Below are 22708 nucleotides of genomic sequence, written 5' to 3'. Positions count from 1 at the left end.
AAATGTGGTAACATGTTGAGAAATAATGCATTTCTGATTCCCTCTTAAAACCCCACATCAACACTGATCACTTTTGGTTTCCAAGAACTAAATTAGATATAAGTGTTTCCAAATCAAAGGATGCTACTATCAAGAGATTTGAGATTGTACATTAATTAGGATTTCATTCAACAAACACTGAGTACCAACTCTATTTCTAAAATTGTTTTGTGTTGAAATTGATAAAGAAACACACTTTTATTCTAAATTAAAATTTAGAGTAAAATTGCTCTAAAGTGTAGGGAATTTGATAGATTTTAACCCAAGAATGAAGGGACACCTCACCCAACCAGGGAAAGTGAGGGAAACCTTCCCAGAGGAGGTGCTATCCGAACTGAACCACAGTGAAGATGTTTCAGCCAAAAAAAGCACACTGGAACTTGCAGGGGCACAATTGTTTTAGTCAACTTTTTTGTCCCTGTGACTAAAATGCCTAACAAAAACAACTTAGAAGAGGAAGAGTTCATTTTGGTTCAGAGTTTCAGAGGTTCAGTCCATGGTTAGCTGACTATGTAGCTCTGGGCCCGAGGTGTGGCAGAACATCATGGTGGAAGGATGTGGTGGCAGAAAGCTGCTCAGTTTATGACAGTCGGGAAGCAAAGAGAGAGAGAGAGACAGAGAGAGACAGAGAGGGCACGCTAGCTCTGCTCATCAAGGACAGAACCACAAAGACACCACCCCAGTGGCCTACTTCCTCCAGCCCTACCCTACCTGCCTGCAGTTACTGTCCAGTTAATCTGTGTCAGTGGTTACAACTTTCATAACCTAATCATTTCACCTCTGAACATTCCTGCATCATCCTACATATGAGCTTTTAGAAGACGTCTAAAGAGGTCACGTCTACACCACAACAATTGACATAACTTATGTGTGGTACTCCTTGTATCCCACAGAGCAGAGAGATGGAGAATGTGTACATTGAAGGATAAAAGATGCATTAGGTGAGTTAGCTAGGAGCCAGACCTCAAAGGACTTTGAATCCATCTCAGGTATTATTCTAAAGGCCTTTGAGAGACCTGGGGGCAATTTCAGCAGAGGAAGGCTTCAGTCTGACTGCACATTGAGAGCGGAACTGTGGCTTCACACCTGTCCTTGGATGACTTGAAATTGTTGAGAGTCCAGCACAGGGTGAAAGCTCTTTGCCCTGAAAAAGTGGAGCACATTGAAGAGGGCCAGAGAGGTGATTTCAGACTCTGCTGCAAGCCACTGTTTTATCCTATAGGGAAGGATTTGCAAGGTTTTCCAACACTCGTGTAAGATTGTTAATAGAATTTTGTTTTTTCTTCTTTAAACAAACAAACAAACACACAAACAAAAAACCAGGAATTCTGATGCAGAAACTTTTTTGTCTCTTGGGTAAGGAAGACTTCCTGTTTTAAACTATAACCACTTATTTTCATTTGCTCTCTGGTGACCTCTTAATTAGAGCAAATTGAGGGTGATGTAGACACAGCACAAACCTCTGATAATCTCTTTGGGGAGTGTAACGAAGACATGAGACAGAGGCTTCCAGTGTCCACATAACCCATCAACACCTACCTACTTCTGCAAGGTCATAACAATGACATGAAGGAAAAAAATGTGGAAAGTGGGGAACAGGTGGAATATTCACCTACACTTTAGATGAAAGGTCGAATTTGAACAGTGAAGTCCTTGATGTGAATGCCTGCCAAGGTAGATCTACACATTTCATTTGCTAAAACAAAACTTCTGATAAACTTTTGCCTTGCTGACACTTCAGGTCCTGGTAAAGTGGACAAAGCCCAAGAGTAACACCCTGGATATAATTCCTACCAAAGGAAGAACTGTAAGTGGAGATTAATAGAAATAGTAAACGAAAGGAATATCATCATAGGTATATGTTCCTTGAATCTAAAACCAAACAAAACCCAATAACAACGAAAAGCTACAGCTATGTTCTTTTTTGTAATTCAGAGGAAAGATAAATATGAATCTATAGATGGAGATTCAATAAACCTACTGTGTGCTGACACTATTTGGCATAGGATATATGGAGATTTGTTTTCTAACTGGGAAATGGTTCAGGAAGAATGGGAACCTAAAAGATAAAATTACGGTTACTCCCAATGGAAAAGATGCAAAGGAAACACAAATGATTAAAGTATGTGGAAACATCAGAATGACAAATAGCTAAGTCTGTATATACAAGTGAGACCCAAATCTTACACGTAGGTGTTTAGGGAGGCTTAAGTCCAGAGGAAGCAAGTCTTGAAGCTTGAATGTGGAGAGCTGTTCCCCCACATGCCAAGTAGAACGAGAAGAAAGCATGAGAAAGATGTCAGGGAAAGCAAAGCCAGTTTCACTGCCAGAAGTCCTGGACAGGGGCAGGACATGGTCTTCAAGATACCCCCCGCTAGTAATTAGCTGGTGGCTCTTGCAAATATCAGTTAGCTTCTCCAGGCTTGTATTTCTTCATCTGAAAAAGAAAAAGATGTTGAAGGGAATGACCTTAGCCATCCTGGCCTAATGTCCACTTCTTTGCTTCTGTCTTATGGAAGTACTATTTTGAGCATAAAATATTGTATTAAGTTAATACCTATTCATTCTATTTTCCATTTCCTTCAGTACTTTGGTTCATTTCTTAAAATTTTAGCAAATAGGTCAACCCCAGCAAAATTCTAGAAAATATGTTTATGAAGTTTATGGATTCTTAGAAGAAAACCAAGTGACTGCAGATTTAACATGAATATACTAAAGAAGTTGTACCAAATGCAGATGAGATAGGGGATGAAAATATTTAGATTCTACATAGTAGTACTTAAATGTGTATCTTATTAGTTTAAATGATGATTTTAAATTTCTAAATTGGAGGGATGTCATAGAAGAGTTTATGTCTTTATTTGAACAAAACATTTGATAATATTTTTTAATGCTATCCTTTGAGTTAACATGGAGCAATGTGGTCATAAGACCTAATTAATGAACAGTTGCACATGTATCATTGCAGACAGTTGCAAATTGATAGTGATCACTAGAATCCTCTTCCCAGATTCTCTCTTGGTATTTCCATTGTCAATATTGTTGTCATCAGACCTTGGAGACAAGATAGCACAGTTAAAGTCCTGTGGAGAAGGCTCATCTATATACTAGCTATGTGAATTTGCATATAACTTAACCATGCTATGCTTCCTTTTCCCCTAACAGGTAACCCTATCTCATAGGTTTACTCTGAGGATTGAATAGAATAATGTGTATAAGCCATTAACACCAGTGCCTTCCCCATACTAAACCCTCAGTGAATGCAAGCAGCAGTTTTGATGAGGGTCCTGATCATATGGGGAGGAAGCATGCTTGTGAAATGTATGGATAGTGCAAAGTTGGTGGTGGTAGACTGAATCAGAAAGATGGCAAATATGCTGTAGTGATGTGCCAAAGCCACAGAATTTAATGATAGAGGTGGAATTTTAAGATTGAAAATTTAATGGAATTAAATGTGAAATCCTGCCTATAGGTTTTCAAAATTTCAGAAAAGTTTTATGGTCTACATGAAAGAAAGAACCAATTTTGAGTGAAATCAACTTGAATGAACTCTGAAGGGTTTTAACGGCTACAAAATCATAGGAACAAATGAGGAGTCCTGGGGTTCTCCCAGCTGGTGTTCAGAGAGGGTTAGTCGCTTTAGCTCCTCAGACTGCACATTTCCTCTGAGCTCTGTGCCAGTCAAATTTAGGAGACTTAAAGAATTATTTACATTTCTAATTCTAATTTTTTAAAATGACCCATTGTCCAGTAACAAAAATAGGTTAAGAAATTCTGAAAAATATGTCAATTGAGCTGGAGGTATCTTTCCTAGAAAAAAAGTGGTACAGAGGAGAGAGTTCAACCATTTAACGTTTGAAAGGGACTTGAGAAATAATTGGATAATGTTTTGTAATAGAAGGCAAAATTAGTGATTTTGGATAAGTATTCATAGAGAGAATGGAGTGCACAGAATGATAAAGGGCAAACTGTTCCAGAGATTGAACTGGTAAGAGAGCTTTGGGTGAACACAGAGTTTTAGGGTTTATTTTTAAATTATTGAGGTAGAAATTACATATTGTAACATGTACAAATCTTAAGTATAGAGAGAAATGACTTTGTACTTATGTATACACCCATCTGACCACCACCCAGAATGAAACATGGAACTTTCCACTATCTCAGAAGGTTGCCTCATACCCTCTTCCAGCCAATAACTGCTCTACAGCCCAGAAGTAACAACTTTCCTGATTTCTATCATTAAATATTAGTTTTGCAAACTTCATGCAACCACTTTAGAACACTGTTTAGCAGTTTCCAATGAAGTTAAACATACATCTCCCATCTGATCCAGTAATTCCGTTTCCAGTTACATATCCAAGAGAAAGGAAGTGTTTTTTAAAAAGTTTATACAAGAATGGTTACAGCAGCCTTATTCATCAATACAAATATTCATTACCAAGCGAATAGATAAACATGAGTATATCCACACAATGAGATAGTACTCAGCAAGGAAAAAGAATGAAGTACTGATAACATGTTAATGTACGAATGAATCTCAAAAATATCATGCTGAGTGAAGAAGTCATATGTGAAAGAATATTGTGTTAGCCAGCTTTTTGTCTCTTTAATAAAAATACATGACAGAAACAAATTAGAGGAGGAAAAGTTTATTTTGGTTCATGGTTCCAGAAGTTTAGTCCATGATTGGTCAAGTTAATTACTCTGGACTCATGGTGAGGCAGAACTTCATGGCAGAAGGACTTAGTGGAGAAAAGCTTCTCCATTTATGGCAACCAGAAAGCAGAGAGGGAGAAAGGGGAAAGAGCCACAGAGAAGAGGACCAGTCAGTCCAGCACGGGCTGATTTGGTTACTACTCTCACAATCCATTCACTTCACCTCCCAACATACCTGCATTAGCATAGTGGATTTGGGGAACACCTCATATCTAAACCATAGCAGATGCATACTCTTCGATTCCATTTGTGTGAGGTTCAGGATTGTAGCTTTTAGTGAAAGATTGTCATGACAATTTGATTTTGCACACCTAACACACTTGGGGAAATTTCTTCCCCTTTCATGAAAGGACTTGTATGAACCCAAGAAGGCAAAGAAGTAAAAGGAAAATTAAGCTAATACCAGCAGGCCAGCTTTGCTTGAGAAACATTTATTTAGCATTCTTTGTTTCTGCAGCAAGTAATGGGATTATGTGGTATTTTATTATTCCTTTCCTTTTGTTTCCTCCTTGAATTGTGTGTGTGAATGTGTGTTTTGTGGGTATTGAACCAGGGCCTCGTGTATTCTGAGTACCTGCTCTACCACTGAGGCTACCACCTAGACTCAATTATAATTCTTAAGAGGACTTGTGGGTAATAATGAGCTTAATGCCACTTACAAAAGGCAGAAATGCACTGCAGAGTTAAAAGTTTGTTCATATAAAACAAACTACTTAGTATAATTTTTGAGTCTTCCTCAAAGTAAAATTTTCTGAGCACATTACAAGCAGTATTGGAAAGCAGATGATTTGCTATTCTCTGCTCAAAACTTCTGATACTAATGTTTTCATCACTTCTGAAAGCTTCTCTCTTCTTTGTACCATTTATCCGTATTGGTAGTGGTAAAATCCTGAAATCACGTAGGCAGACAAAACTAGAGGACAGAGTTGGAGATGTATCAGTGCTAGAGTACTTACCTAGCATGCACGAGGCCATGGGTTCAACCCAGCACCTCAAAAAACAGTAAAAAAAAATAAATAAATAACTATAGAGAACAGATTAGAGTCACCAGGGGATATACAAGAAAGGACAGGGAGGGTTCAAATATAAAGGGGAAGCACAGGGAAGTTTCTTGTGGTGATGAAATAATTCTGTACCTTGGTGGTGGTGGTTCTATGAATCTAGATATGGGATGCACCCCTGAACACATAAAAATGGTGAAAATGAGCAACACCTGTAGTTTACTTCAAGTCCTATACCAATGTCATATTTCTTTATTTTTCGATGTTATACTATAATTATGTAAGAAGGGAAGCTGACTTTGAGTCATGCATTCCTGTGAGCATATAATTATGACAACACAATGAATTTAAAAATTATAATAGGCACCAATAACCAAGTCTTAGCCTTCTGAAGGTGGGGTAGGAATGCAAGAGATAGGGCTCAGAGGGCAAGCAGCCTGTCATAATTAATTTCTCCTAGAGGATAATATATATATTTTTTCTTAAAAGTAAGCCACATATCAGTTTCTGACTCTGATTTGGATGTTAGGCAGAAATTAAATTAAAATATTGAAATGAGGTGATGTCCTGGGGCAGGCAAACTGCCAAAGTAGTACCCTGACTTTCACAAGGGTGTTTAGGTGTACATGGACAGATCTGCAGGCTGACTGCACTTCATATCTTTGTGCTGTGTCTGGTTCACCAATGTATTTGCCTATGAGCTTGCTCCAGCTGTTTCATAGAACAGAGTTCTTCTTTCTAGCATCATATTGTTATTCTTTAAAAATTCAGTTATTATATGTAAATCATAGGAAACTTTGGAAATAGAAAAAAATTGCCTATAATCCTATTATCCAGAAAAAAAAATCTAGTATTGATATTTGGTATATATTATTTCAATCTTTTTACTACTTGCATATATATTCTTCTAAATATGAATATTAATTTAGACTTTTTGTAATCATATTTTAGTTATTTCTATGTGTACAATATAACATTTCCCTCAGATCATTCAATACCTTCCCACCACATGATTTAGAAACTGCACAGAAATGTACCCTGTGAAGGTACAGAGCCTTAATCAGTCTCCTAAGATTCAACATTTAGGCTATTTCTAGTTTCCCACTTTTAGAAAAATGTTGTAATGGGCAACTTTTGTGTACATTCATGGTTAATTCCCTAGAATAAAATCTTAGATGTAGAATTACTGGGTAGGTAAAATGTAAAATCTTTCAATTTATATTGCCATAGTATCCTGCATAAAGATAAGCATCATTTTTAAAAATGAAAGTTGCAAATCACACCTTATTTGGGCAACAAGATGCTCTATGTGAAGGGAAATTTAGGATCAATTTCTTTTGCATGATTTATCCCTCCTTAGAGACTAATTGCCATTACTGACTAGATGTATTGTTTTTACAGAATTAAAAGAGAAACTTTGAAAATTTTTAAATAAGCAAGTTATGCAAGAATAATTTACTATTTTTAACTTTTTTAAAAAATAGAACAAAATAACATTCCAGCATAAAAGAATAACAAATGGAATGGGCATTGACATTCATGAGGAATGGATGTTTTCATAGACCTGTGTTTCTCCCAACCCCCATTTGAGATTGATTAAAATGTAGTTTTGGTTATTTTTAAGCACTTAATTTACATACAATATAGGAGTTGGGGTGAAATTTTCTTTTTTTTTAATTATTTTTTTTATTTTCACAGACTGCATTTTGATTCATCGTGCACAAATGGGGTACATCATTTCGTTTCTATAGTTGTGCATGATGTAGATTCATACCATTCATGTAATCATACATGTACATAGGGTAATGATGTCTGTTTCATTCCATCATCTTTCATACACCCCCTCATTTCCCTCTATGTAATCTAAAATTCCTCCATTCTTCTCTCACCCCCCCACCCCCACCCCCATTATATATTATCATCCACTTATCAGGTAAAACATTCAACCTTTGGTTTTTGGGGACACCAAAAATACAAATAACCCAATCAATAAATGAGCCAAGGAACTGGACAGACACTTTACAGAAGAAGATATGCAGGCAATTGATAAATATATGAAAATTTCTTAAATGGAGAAAATGTCCTGCAGAAGTCAACAGTTGCTGCTGAGTCCTGTTCTGTTTTTCTAATTGGAAGCGTTCTGTTGAGATGAGCGGGGAGCATGGTTCTGGATTAAAGATCCTCTGATTAGGCATCTCTAGTCCTTGCTGGAACACCTCAGTTGTATTATTTTTTTCTGAATTTCCAACTGGTTGAAAATGTCTATTTGATTGATTAGGTAATCATTGCAATGCAATTTTATCCTTCTCAGTGAGAAGCTGTTCATTTACAAGAGGTTTTCTTTAGTTTATCAGGTAAGGCTTTGTCTTGTGCTGCAACCTTCAATTGATTATAATCATTGTTTCCACCTCCGCTCTTTCCTCCGGTTTTCATTGGTTCTCACTCCACAGAGAGGGGCCAGCTTGACACCTGGATCATACCAGGAAGGGTGGAAATAAGGCTTAGACCATTTTTATATAAATGTATAAATAGAGTGTGTATTGTCACAGTTTTTTTGTTAGCTTCCAGTAGAAATCACTGATATTTCTGTATTGATTTTTGACACTGGAAAGCTGCCAAGCCTTTAGATGTTAGAAGAGCAAGTCAAACCTCGGAGTCTGCCATTCTTTTCTTCCTCACAAGCACAGCATTCACAGCATTCTGTAGTATGTGTGTGGTGGGGAAATTTTGCTTGGATGCAATTTATGAGATCCAGATTACAAAATCCTCTTTCTCTTTTAGTTCTATGCTGGTACTGTGACCCTGCAGAGGCTTAGTGTGCTTATGGCACTATAGAAACCCATTAGGGGAGAGAGGCAAGGCAGAGGCAAGGAAGGAAATTTATAATGATGAGGGAGCTGAAGGGAAGATGAAGGACCATCTTGTCCTACAGGACCATCCTCCCAGGAGGCTGATGTAGGGGTGATTTATGTAGAACTTGATGAGCACCTTCTCACATGCAGAGGTTTGCAGCCAAATGACACATTGTATCCTTACTGTCCAGTCACAAAATGCATTCCAGTTCTGCAAATCACAAAAACAAAGATCATTATCCTCTCAGGGGCTATTCTTGTCACCAATTAGCTTGCCCAGGAGCAGTTTCCAACCTTACACAATAGACAGGCTAGAGTGGGCAGCTCCCCTAGGCTCTTGCTGATCACCAAACTCAAACTAATGCAAGAAAACACACTTTACCTGATTATCATGGAAGAGAAGGTTCAGGTGAGGTTAAGTCAGGCACAAGATCTGATCTCAATGCTTGGCTTCAGTATTTTCTATGATTGTGTTTTATCAATGTTATTTCTATTTCCTGCGAAGTGATATTTCTCAATCTGAACCTAATGGTAAATCGTTATTATTGGTTTTTATTTAGAAAGTTGTTTTCTTCTGTTGCTATCAGCTAATTATTGGCCTTTACTTTTCAGTCCTACTGTAGTGTAAACCTTTCCAAGTTGAAAACAATCCTGTGAAGAAACTTGCAGGGCATTCCAGGTGCCAAGAACTCCTCTAACCTACAGTGAATTTGGCAGCAACTGGAAATACCATTTTTTCATTGATTTTTGAATCAATAATGTCTTCTTGTGTCACAGCATAAATTTGGTTTTGAGTACTAAAGAAATATGAACACATCATATTCTGGGGGGGAAAAAACAGAATTATAATTTAAGAACAAATATTTCCCCCAAAGGGACTGCCCTCTGAGTTGATCTACTCTTTTTGTTTCTTCTTTTTAGTTATACATGACAGCAGAGTATATTTTAACATATTTATACAAACATGGAGTATATCTTTTTCAAATTAGGATCTCAGTCTTGTGGTTGTACATGATGTGGAGATTCACTTGTGTATTCATATATGTATATAGGATAGTTGTGTCAGACTCTTAGTTGTACCCTGTACTTGAATTTATTTTTCAACTTGTTATCTGAATCTCTTACCCACCACTCCATTTGAGATTTTCTAAAAAACCAAAGGAACTATTATTCTGGTTGCAAATTTGACTTCACATTAGAGATTTATCATGGATTTGAATGAGCAAAATTATATCCTTCCCTAAATTTCATATATATACTCTTTACATATATATAAACATATATATAAATTATATTCATAATATATGCATGTTTCCTTCTTTGACTTTTACATTTTTAATAAGCACTATTAAAAATTGAATATGAACTTCTTGAAATTTAATACAAAGGAAATTTGGCTTAAATCTGACCACTGAAGGATAATTTATTTAGCTGTGCAGGTTTTTAAAAAATTTAGATAATGTTTTTTTCTTCACATTAGTATTTCAAATGCTTGTTAAATTAATTTTTAAATTCACAAAAAGGTCCTATTTGCCTTTCATATCACAGGTATTCATGTAATAATTAAATTTTTATATTTATAGTTATTCTCTCCCTAAACTCAGCATATGAAAATGCATATTTAAAACTAGCAGATGATTACTGAAGAATCAGATTTGAAACATGAATTATTCACGAAAATAAGAATTACCCTTAGTTTCATGTACCACTGTTATATTAAGGAAGAACTGAAGTTCTTATATAAGGTGTGCATTAATATTAATATGTCCTCCATTGCACTTACATGATTAAAATGCTCATGTATTAAAATCCTTGTTTTTATTGCAAACTTACAAGAGCTCCTGCTTTTTTTTCTCTAACAGATATAAGCTTACCAAAGTCGGCAACAATATGCTACACAGCTGCCTTGCTCAAAGCAAGAGCTGTCTCTGACAAGTAAGTGAGCAATGACTGGTGCGGTACCAATGGCCTACCCGACTTCAGCCGTGTTGCCTCTGAGGGCTTTCTCTGGAAGTTTCCTAGTCTATGAGACTCCTGCTTATGAGCATGCATTTCCCAAATCCTGCTGATCTTTTCTTTCACTACTAGAAGGAGGAAATGTGTATCCCAGGTATTGTAAGGGTGTGGGGTACCTAAAGAAGGATTTATTATGAAAATCCGTGCCTCTGAGGTGACTTTTTTCTTTTTTCTTTTTGCCAGACAGTAGATACCAAAAGGCCTGCTTGGAACTTACACAAAATGCTGTCCTTTTGTTATTATTATTTTTTCTTTTTTTGGATATTCCTCTTCCTTCGGGAGTCCATGACTGGGTAATGCAGTGTGGCCTAGGGGGTGGTCATCTCGCATTCTTTGCCTTATCAATACCACGTCAGCTCCCCACTCAGAGTGTGTTTCCTTTGAGATGCCGTCTCAGTGGGACATTGCCCATTTTATTCAGGCAGGTGACTATGGCATGTAGAATATCTGTAAGCATCGAGGGATGACTGGCAGGTGAAAGAGCAGAGATGGCTTAACTGTTTTTGCTTCCACTTCCCTGATACAATTCCTCTTGTAGTATTGAAAAGCAGAGAACAGGAAACAGCCTCTGCTGTGTCAGACAGGTTTGCTGTTAAGTGTGTGTGCACTTCAAGACCGAAGTAATTTTCTTTCATTCTTTTTTATCCTGTAGATCGCCAGTACCTACTGCAACATCTTTTCTCCCTACACAGCGACTCCAGCTTGGGAGGGCAGGGCCAGGGTTGTCACAGCTTCCCCTGTGGTGTCTGCCTGCCAAGCACAGCTCTGGAGTTAGCCCTGGGTGTGAGGTGAGAAAGAGATTGCATGGTCTGGTTTTTTTCATTCACTGGGCAGGTGTCTCGCCCACAGTTTGGGCATGCACCCCCTCTGCCGGGACGGCCCAAGCAGGCTCGCCTGCGGCTGAAGCTGCAAAGACTTAACCCTCCATCGCAGCACTGACATGGGGTTGGGAGCCTCCTTTAAATTCTCCCCAGTTCTGTTTTTAACCAAGTGCGCTCTTCTGTAACCTGGTTTTCTTTTTCCTACACTATCTGCCCTTGTCGGTCCTCTCCCCTCCCCTCACCTAAGCAGGTACTCATAGAAAATTTAGATTAGCTATTTAGACAGAGAGACTTGACAGCTGAATTCAGTTCCTGCCTCGATTAGATGCAAGCACGCTTTCTGCTTCTGCTGGGGTTTTTGCTGGCCTCCGTCTGAGGGGTCACTCAGAGGTTCCATGTAGTGGAAGTTTGGAGAGCTCATGCCTTGGCTCGCTTTGGTTTTATGGGCCCTTGATGTGTAGATGCCTTTCTGGATTGATGCCCAAGCAGTGGTCCCAACTGGATGGTGTTTGTCTTTCTGCTTTTCAGATTCTCTCCTGAGGCTGCATCTCGGCGGGGGCTGAGCACAGCAGAGATGAATGCGGTAGAGGCCATTCACAGAGCTGTGGAATTTAATCCTCACGTGCCAAAAGTGAGTCTGTGGAATCCCCACAGGAGCTTGTTATGATAGCAGGGAAGCGTTCACTTACCACCGTGTCCTGCTTCCTATATGCCCAGTTATATAAAACAAAAGGAATGGCAACCAACAAGTGTTGAGGTCCTGTAGAGTCTACAGGCGTTAAGTCTCCTTTTTTTTTTTTTTGGTACTGGGGACTGAACGGAGGGGCACTCGACCACTGAGCCACATCCCCAGCCCTATTTTGTATTTTATTTAGAGACAGGGTCTCACTAAGTTGCTTAGTGCCTCACTTTTGCTGAGGCTGGCTTTGAACTCACAATCTTCCTACCTCAACCTCCCAAGCCACTGGAATTACAGCTGTGTGCCACAGTGCCTGGCTTGTCTCCTTTTTTTTAAGCAAAACCTACACTCAGGGAGAACTTAGGAGTAATTTTTGGACTTCACATAATAAGGTATATAGATAGACCCTTCTTAGGCAGGACAGGTCAAGAAGTCTAAAACTGAAAAAAAGTGGAGATCCCAAGGATTTGATGCATTTGATAGGAATGTCACACCACTTATCATCTTACATAGACCAAACTCAGGATATAAATTTTGTTGTAGATAAAACTGGTAAAAAGTACTCACTAATTTATCTCCGTAGGTAAAAAGTTATTAATCAGTATTGGTAAAAAATAAAAATAAGAACAATCTGAAAGTATGTAGTATTTTGATTTGGTATATGTAGTAGGAAATATTTGTCTTAACTGTTAACCATGTGATTTACCAATTTATAAATACCCAGTATTTCCCATATTTTTTTCTGAAGTAGATTTTAGTGGAATCAGGAGATGGATGTTTATTTATGATTTACCTATGTTTGAATACCTGCTCTGTGGTAGGTATGTAGCTGAGGGTCAGTTTCAATCTCTTGACATTAAACACATCTAAGCTTCTAAGAAACTATTCCTGCAATTCACATCAGGAATCACAAAGCCTAACTTTCTTTGCAAAATGTCTAATGGAAACTTACTGGTGGAAAATGACAAAGGACAGCTGTTTACTTGTGTTGTTGCAGTACGTTAGCAATAGGGTGGGGTGTGTGAATGTGTGTATTGAGATGATTTACGGGGTTACCTACTGTAATTTATTTTGTTGGTATCTAGAGTGACAGAGATAAGTGATCTAATATCATTCCTGAGGTTTTACTCAAGGTCATCTTTTCATATAATAGGAAATTGAAGAGCCATGCACAGTGCCATATTTGTACAAGGATGCATTTATCCTCTCTAGTGCCAGCAGATAGTAACCCACAAAGTATTTGCAGACTTAAGTATTATATATAGTGTGCTATAAACATATTTATATAACATATTTTACGTAAGCTAAAAATGCTTATTGAATTTCATCAAAATTTAAAACTAATCATAAAAATATTGTGCTGAATTACAATAAACTTAGGTCATCCATCAATATTTATTAAATACCATTCTCTAATGACAGAGCTAGTCTATGAGCATAAATAAGGCTGTTTTAAGAAGTAGTTATTGAGCAATAGAGTTCTGCATTCTAAGGGAAAAAAAGAGTTCAGATTCTGGTTGTCATTAATCAGACACGAAATCTGGGACTTAGCACTTCTGCTCAAAAGTTTTCCCTCATCTTTCAAATTAAGATAAAAATATAAGCCCTGCCTATCTTCTGTGATAAATATCAAGGGAGATAATATATTTGAAGTGCTTAGAAAACTGTGGACCATATATCTGTTAATTATTAAAACAGATGATATTTGACTTGTCAGAGGCCCCTCAAGTCTAGGAACCAGGTTTTAACTTTCCCAGTAATGTTAACTAGAAGCCTAATAATCCTGGGGTGCAAGATAGATTCTTGTTGGTTAGGTATTTTGATTAGTCATTTGATTCTATGATCATGGTCTGAAATGGTTAATTGAGTCTCTAAAATGTTATTAAAGGTACTTAGAAGTAGTTCATGGAAGAATTTGGCACAGTCAGTTGACATTCCTGCAAAACAGAATTATTCTCAAAGTGGAAACATTTCAAATATTTTTATTAATATATATTTTTAATTGGTACATAGTAATTGTACATATTAATGGGGTACAGTGAAGCATTTCAACACATACATATAGTGCAAAATGATCAGATCAGGGCATATCTACCATCTCAGACATACATCATTTCTTTGAGAACATTTCAAATATTTGGTTTCACTCTGTTTTCTAATCATGAAACAGAGAAGTCAGGGTACCTAGGTAAACTGATTTTATACCCTTTGCTTTTTTGGGTTCATGCTGAGAGGGAAGAAAATCTCTTCATCTGTTCACATGTCCACAGGGAAAGGTCCTTGTGATTCACTGGTCTCATCTGTTGAATTAACCGTGGAACTCTGGTGCATGGGTGTCATACACAGTATGCTCTCAACGTCTTTACACACGCTCTGCTGTTCATTGGATGACTTGATAATACTTTAGCAGCACCCTCCCCTTCTTCCTTCTTTGTTTTCTCTGGGGAAATCCTAATGCTCATCCCCCTCCTGGCACCATGAAAGTCACCTCATGAATCCTGTGCCTCCTTATCATCAGAATTACTCTTTCCTCTGTGGTCTCTTGCTCTAGAGCCATGATTATGCACTTGCTGTTTACCTCTTTTTAAGGTCAGTTGTGCATTTTAGGATCTTGATGCTGTTAATTTTAAAAAAAATGTTTTTTTTTAGTTGTTGATGGACCTTTATTTTATTGATTGATTGACCTTCATTTTATTGATTGATTGATATGTGGTGCCAAGAATCAAACCCAGTGCCTCACGCATTCTAGACAAGCGCTCTACTACTGAGCCACAACCCCAGCCTGATGCTGTTAATTTTTAAGAACTGAGTACACAGTTCATGAAAAAGAAATCTTTAATTCATTAGAGGTTGCTTTCCCATTTAATGGAATTAAAATAGAAGATTTTCATTTAAAGGAAGTATTCACCATTTTTTAAAAGACAGATTTACTCATGTCGTGCTGAACATATGAAAGGCTACCCTCATCTCAATTCAATATCTTCATCTTTATATTATGGTTTATTGGGTTTTGAAGTTTTCCCTCCACAAATATGTTTCCTAACCTGCCAATTTTGAGATTCCCATTGGGTCAGAGTGGGGGAGATATGTCTCTCAGTGATTCATTACTTCATACAGACCTGATTATCTAGTGCTTATGTGTTCTTGGTGTACTGTGTCTACACCAAAAGCCCTTCCCTATAAGGAGGCATATTTTTGTTTTGGAGCATGTTATATTAACTCCTTCAGGGTGGCAAAGATAAACCTTTACTTTTTGTCAAGTTTCCAAGAAAAGGCTAAGTATTTGTTATAGGTAGTATTAGATATGCTTTTTCCCTCTATATTGATATTATAAAGCAACTTCTTTTATGTTTAAGTCTAAAGAAATCACTCATTATACTATGATCTAGTCATATTTAAAACAATTTCCTTTTAATCTTTTTTTCTATGCATTTTCATATTTAAAAAATTAGTATGGAGCCTTGGACTATGTAGTTAGGCATTAGGGAAATCTGTATTGTTTCTGGGGGAGAATCATCAGATTCCAGAGATTTTAACCTAAAAAGATTATCCTCCAACTTAACATTAAAGCCCAAGTCTTTTTGTCCATGTGCCTTTGAACCTTTTAAAGATGGTCTCTATAACTGTTTTTTGGGTACTTTATATATCTCTTTTGGGGATGAAGTATGTTTGTGTGTGTATTAAATAAAAAGCATGTAATGTGAATTCTTCCCCTTAAGTTTCTTAGTATACAGTATTGTTAACTGTATGCATGTTGTTGTACAGTAGATTTCTAGAAATTTTTCATCTTTCATGACTAAAACTCCATTCCCATTGAACAACTTCCTATTTCCTTCTCATCCCAGCCCCTGACAACCACTAGTTTAACTTTTGCTTCAGGGAGTTTGATTACTATAGATAGCTTGTATAGGTGGAATCATGCAGGATTAGTGACAGGCTAATTTCACTTAGTATAATGTCCTCAAAGTCTTCACTGGTGGTGTAGAGCAGGATTTCCTCCTTTTTAAGGCTGAATAATATTCCATTACATGTTGACTCTACATTTTCTATATCCATTCATCTGTCCATGGATATTTAGGTTATTTTCACCTCTTAGATATCAGGAATAATGCTTTAGTGAACATGGTAATGAAAATATCACTTTGAGATTCTGTTCTTACTTCTTTTGGATGAATATCCATAAGTGGGATTACTGGATGATATGGTAGTTCCATTTTTCATTTTTCGAGGAACCTCTATAATGTTTTTATTAGTAATTGCACTGTTTTGTGTTCCCACTAATAGTACAGAAGGGCTCTAATTTCCCTACATGTTCACCAACAATTGTTCTTTCTTTATAGTGGTCATCCTAATGTGTATATGGTAAAATCTTATTGTGGTTTTGATTTGCAGTTCTCTCATATTTAGTGAAGTTGAACATCTTTTCCTATGCTGGTTGGCCATTTGTGTATCTTCTTTGGAGAAAAGTCTATGTAAGTCATGTGCCTATTTTTAAAATTAGGTTATTGAGGGTTTTGGCTCTTGAGTTGTGTGAGTTTCTTATATATTTTAGATATTAACTAAATGGCTTGCAAATACTTCCTCGCAGTCCACAGGCTGTATTTTCAACCTGTTGTTTGTTTTCTTTATTCCACAGAAGCTTTTCAGTTTAATGCAATTACACTTTATTTTTTCATTGTGGCATGTTCTTTTGGTTTCATGCCAGGACCAATGTTGTGAAGCTTTCCCCCATTTTATTCTAGGAGTTTCATAGTTTCAGTTCTTATCTTTAAATTTTTAACATATTTTGAGTTGTTTTGGTGGTGTAAGATATGGGTCCAGTTTCATTCTTTTAACACATGGATACCCAGTTTTCCCAGCACTATTTGTTAACTGGAGTGATTCACGTCTTGAATCCTCCACCATAGACATCAGGTTGACAAGGCAGGTCAACTTCTAAGTGAATCTGTTTGGGCAGAAAGATGTTTTCAGTCCTTGGAATTATTTCCTTAGGGTAGATTTGCAGAACAGAACTAACTGGATCACTTGTGGAAGCACTCTAAGGCTCTTGAGCTCTTGATACTTATTCTAAATTGCTTACCAAAGGGAGAGAGAGGGGAAGAAAGGCGAGGGGAGGGAAGGGGAGTAGAAGCGGGATGGGGTGGGGGAAGGAAATTGTAGCAAGACCCTCCCATGAATAGATAACTCCTTCACCATTTCATCACTGTCATTGAGCAGTTTGTTTAAAAAATAGGAAGAAAAACAACAAACATTTATGAATTTATTAAATACAATGGAATTTTGTTACTTTAATTTGAATTTCTTTATCACTGATAAAGTGGAAAATTGTTACTGTTTATGTTTATTCTTTTCTAAGTTCTTAAGCCATTATGTGAAAGTCCTGTCATTACTAGGGAAATACATTAAAAGTCGTAGCTTCATAGGGCTCGTGACAGATAAATGCAGTTACCTCATGTAACTCCCCCAGTACACGCTCAATACCTGTTCACCCTGCATCTTCTCTTTCCTTTTCCCTTCAGCTTTAGTTCTTTGCTTGAAGCCTATAGGGGAAATAAAGTCTTCCTATAAATGCATTAGTAGGTAGTTTTTGGGGAACCCTTGTCTGCAGAACAACCAGAGAATGTAACAGTGGCACCATAGCACCCTTGACTGTGAGTACTCTCAAGGCTCCTTCAGGTCACCAGATTTTGCTCTAGCATGTTCTGGCTATAGCCATTGTTTTTTGGAATTCAGCACCTTACAGCTGCTTGGGAAGTCCATTGCTTGTGGTTGATTGAACAGCACCCACTTCTGCCCTGTGTTCACATTCTTGTTCTGAGTGTGGTACCATCCTCATCCTTGCCACCCTACTCCCACTAGGCCCTCTACCCCAGAAACACACTTCATGCGTGGGATGAAATTTTCCCTCTCCTTGCCTCCCCATACTTCCTCATTTAGACCAGGCCTATAAGTCCATTGTAGGCATGTACGAGGTGGCTCATAAAGCATCTCTGCTTCCTAGGGCTGTAGCTCAGTGGTAGAGCACTTGCCTACCACGCTTAAGGCCCTGGGTTCAATCCCCAGTCCCCAGTACTGCTAAAATCAGTCAGTCAGTCAATCAATCTCTGGTTTTTTCATCTTCATTACCCCTTTATTACTATGTGTTAGTCAACTTTCTGCTACTGTAACAAATACAAAGATTTATTTGGGTTCACAGTTTTGAAGGTTTCAGTTTATGATCAGTTGGCCCTGTTGTGTTTGGGCCAGTGATAAGGTAGCACATCATGGGGGCAGCACATGGCAAAACCATTTACCTCAGGGCAAGAGGCCAAAGAGAAAAAGGCAGCACCCAGAGTCCCAATATCCTCTCCCAGAGCATGTCTCCAGGGACCTAAAGACCTCCCAATAGTCCCTACCTCTCGAAGTTTCCACCACTTCCCAGTAGCACCAAACCAGGGACCACGTCTTTAGTACATGGGCCTTTGGGAAACATTTCCTGTCCAGTCCATAGCATTTCCCCTCTCGTGAAGGCTTAGGCCATGCCTTTCTTTCCATAATGTAACTCCACATTCCCTTCCTGGGTAAGTAGATTGTAGAGCAATTTTAGTAGACCCTAACACACACGCACCGAACCCATCATGATTAGTTTCTCCAGCAGAGTGCTTTGGGTTTCTGTTAACTTTTGACTCTTCCCCAAGCCTTTCTTCTGCTCATGAAAAAAAAAAAAAAAAAAGAAAGAAAGAAAAACAAAAAGCAGTTGTTTCTTTCCTAGGAGGTCTTCTACCAGTTGGAATTAGGCTGTTGGAGTGATGTTCCCCTACCAAGCTCAGGGCAGGAGGAGCAGGGTGAGAGGAAGAGAAAGAGGTGGTTTGGAAACCTCCCCCAGTGTGAGCTGTGTGGTCAGGGCTTTCAAGTGCCTAGAGTAGCAGGAGTTAGAGGCCCATCTGAAAGACACCAGATGCTTCTTTCAGAGCAGGACTGGCTTTGGAGTCTCCCAGTCTTGGTTACTCATCCTCTCTGCCCCTAATTTTCTGAGTTGCTGTCCATTATTATCAAAGGGAAGAAGTCTCAAGACCCCAGAAGATGAATTCTTTTTCTACCGTCAGCTGGAAGCTGCTTACCTTTCTATGTCTCCTCTCAACCACAGTATATTTGAACTGCTTTTACTTAAATGGTACTGCTTTGCTCAAACAGAATAATCAGGAGCCATGCCCACAACTTTACTTCATCATGGAAGGGATAATCTTCCTGCTGCTTTAAATTAGTTTCGACATTCTTTAAAGGTGTCCAATTCTGCCATAATGTCCTTTTCCCCTTTTATTAGTGCACTTACTACACTTAGCAACTGCAACGCATCAGGCACTGGGACCCTGATCACAATGTGGCCCTTACTCTAAAGGAATGTCCAGTTTTAGAGAAGACAGATGAGCCAGTATTCCTGTGAGATAGGTACCATGCTCTAGGACTCATAGAAGGGAGACAGCCCACTCACTCAGGGATCAGGTAAGTATTCTAGCTACTCTCTTGCTTCCTGAAGCCAGGTCCTATGCTTGCTGTACAAATATTCTCCAAGGGTACAACACTGTGGGAATGTCAAGGCTGTCTACAGAATGCCCAAATCTTTTGCTTAACTCTGAAAACCTTGGGCATGGTGGTTCCCAGACTTGAGTCTTGGCTAACAAGAAAGCCTGACTTGATCACTGTTATCAAGAAGGCCCCCCAAGTACTAGGTCACAGTTCCCCCACTGGCCAGCTTGTACTTAAACCACTCGCAGTAGTTTTCACTTCTAAAACCCCACAAAAATAAAAACAGTTCTATTATTGCAGTTCTGCTATTATTTGCTTTATTAATAAATAAATAGTAAATAAATAAATAAATATTTTATGCCAATTTCTGGTTGAAAGTGGCATAAAATATCTGGTAACCCAGTATGTTAGTAAAATTCCTATTACTCTAACAAAATACCTGAGATAATCAACTTATAAGCAGGAAAAAAATTTTGGCTCAGTTTTGGAGGTATCAATCTATGGTCACTTGGCCATCATTTTTGGGCCTCTGGTGAGTCAGCACATCATGGTAGGAGCATGTGGAGGAGGAAGCTACTTACCTTATGGCAGCCAAGAAGTAAAGAGAGAGGAAGGGGCGAGGGTCCCAATAAACCCTTCAAAGACATGCCCCAGGTGATTCAATTCCCTTCTACTAGGCCCAGACTCTTAGAGATTATACTATCTCAGTAGCACCATGAGCTGGGAACCAAGCCTTTAACATGTGGGCCTTTGCCACCCTGCACCCCAAGGTACTTCTGAATACAGTTAAGAAAATAACAGATGTCTATGACCCATGAAAAATTCACAAGCCTCTTAGACCACCCCACTACCATTCCCCCCAACTCCCCATAGAACTGAAGGCTGCAATGAGAAGAGGGCTGAGGAGCCAGGGGCCAGCTCCTCCTTGAGGTGCCTGGGTATTGTGGGTGAAGCTGTTGACAGAGAAAAACCACAAGCACCCAGAAGGATATCTTTTGTTGTGATCTTGACTAAAATCCCAGAACCAATGGGGCCATGTGCTCTGCTCACTGGTCCCCCCAGCAGTCCCTGAGGGTGCTGGGGGAGGAGGCTGCCACACTCCTAAAACTCATTGTATCAGCAAGGCCAGTCAGAAAATTTAACTAATAGATATTTAGTTTTTAAATTATAAGTCTAGAAGTATGGAGAGTTATGAGAAAATAGAAAGAATTAAGAATGTTATGACAGAAATGCATTCCCATTAAAAATTCACTTAAAAAAAAGGCCCATCTAATGTTAATCTAGGCTCAAATTTCATGGGGATTTCAAGAGACTTGTGGAGGAAAACATCCTGGTAATTGTATATGCTAATGGACATTGTTATAGTGATGGAAATTCTTCTTTCATGCAAACACTTAAGCAGTCCTCCCCTTATATCTTGGTAAAGCTGATTGACAGAGTATAAAATTGCTTTTTAATCCAATTTAGGAAACAATGTATAGTGGGTTTTAGCATTTAAAAATGCTTGAAGCGTGGAAGAAATTCAGAATACCCTGGCAGATTATCTATGATATTGTATATCAATGGCACATTTCAGAAATATTATTTCAATATATGTTTCTTTGAATTGAGTCATATTTTGTTCCAAGGCTTTTTTGGGTTAGAGTAAGGAGAATTCATTGTAGAAGAAATATGACCCACAGGAAAATGAACAGAAACCATTTTTCAAGCCATGTTCCTCAGGAATAAAAATTTTCTACGTCTCTTCAACAGAAAGTGCCATAGTTGCTCCCGCCAAAGGTACCCGAGCACAGGCCACCTAAGCCAGTGCTACCCTTGCCATGACACCCCCATCAACCTCGGCCACCACAGCTTCGGCCTCTTCTCAAACCTGGCCCTGTTTCATCTCTCTTAGTATCTAGTGCACTCACTGAGCTCTCACCTTTCTCTCCTTTTTTTTTTTTTTTTTTTTTTTTTTCTGTTGCCGCTGGAGGTTGAACCCAGGGCCTCGCTCCTGCTGAACAAGTGTTCTTCTACTTAGCCAAACCCCCAGCCGCTGGCCACTTTTCATATCTTGAGGACCTCTCTGTTTCATGACATCTTCACTGTGCCACTCCTGAACTCTGGGTGGTATCCTCCTGCGTCTTTTCCTCTCCTACCCACCCCTTCATGTTGGTCTTAGGAGGAGCCCTCTCTCCTTGTGGCTCACTCTCCTTGGCGATCCTATGGGCTTGCGCAGCCTTGCTCCCCACTCTGGCCAGACACCCACGTCTGAGTCTCCCGCTTCTCTGTCTCTCACGCTGCAGACCTGAACCTACTGCCTTCAGACCTTCTCTCCAGGGATGTTCTGCAAGCTCTTCATACTGTTCTTGTTACTTCCCACTGCCAAGCCTCTTTTCCCTCTGGAATCTTTTCTAGCTAAGGAACTCATCTTATTTTGGTTCTCCAAGCTAAAAATTTCATGGTCACCCTTGAATCCAGATTCCCTCACCCACTAAGTCCTGGGAAGTCCCTTCCCCTCCCACTTGGTTTTGTCACCTCTCTCCCAAGTGTGACAGGAGCTTTCTAAGGCTTTGCTAACTCCCATCTCTTCCCTGCTGCTGCTGTCACACACAACTCGCTCATTTCTTTCAAAACCACACAAAACATCAACTCATTTCCCAATTGCTGCTGCAGTGTTTTTCCTAAGAGCTCTCTGAGGTGCCTCCCTGGACAACCCCCAGTCTTGTTTCTCATCACATTCACCTATTATAAGAGTCTTTTAATTCCTTTGAACAGACTATTCTGTCTCTGAAAGTTTGAAAGCTACATAGTAACTCAAGGTAAAGGGCACACTGGGGAGCAAGTCACAGTGGGCCTTTCACCTGCTTTTCTTGCTTCCCTTCCTTGGAGAACAGCAGAAAGCCTGAGTTCCGATGCTTTCTGTTACATGTACCCTATGTAGCCTGGGGAAAGCTCCCTAACTTCCCCAGACCTCCATTTTTCCATCTTCAAAATGGGATAATATTGGCTCCCTCTCAGAGTCACCGAGGCAATGCTTGGCATGTGTTGGCAGTTGCTGTCATGCTATTACTCAAGCTCACCAGATTATAGCCACAT

At 38.8% G+C, this 22708-nt stretch overlaps 1 protein-coding gene across 1 annotated transcript in view; it reads left to right on the top strand.

Moving 5' to 3' along the window:
• The window catches only part of ST7 (suppression of tumorigenicity 7), a 316094-nt gene that overhangs the window by 266594 nt on the left and 26792 nt on the right, over positions 1 to 22708 (top strand). The window contains 2 exon segments of the mRNA XM_079150519.1: positions 10471 to 10543; positions 11974 to 12076. Coding sequence (XP_079006645.1) covers positions 10471 to 10543; positions 11974 to 12076 — 176 coding nt within the window.

The sequence above is a fragment of the Sciurus vulgaris genome, assembly GCF_902686455.1.
Source record: "Sciurus vulgaris genome assembly, chromosome: 8".
Taxonomy (NCBI): Eukaryota; Metazoa; Chordata; class Mammalia; order Rodentia; family Sciuridae; genus Sciurus; species Sciurus vulgaris.
The sequence above is the reverse complement of the archived record's forward strand: the minus strand, read 5'-3'. Positions and strand labels throughout refer to the sequence as shown.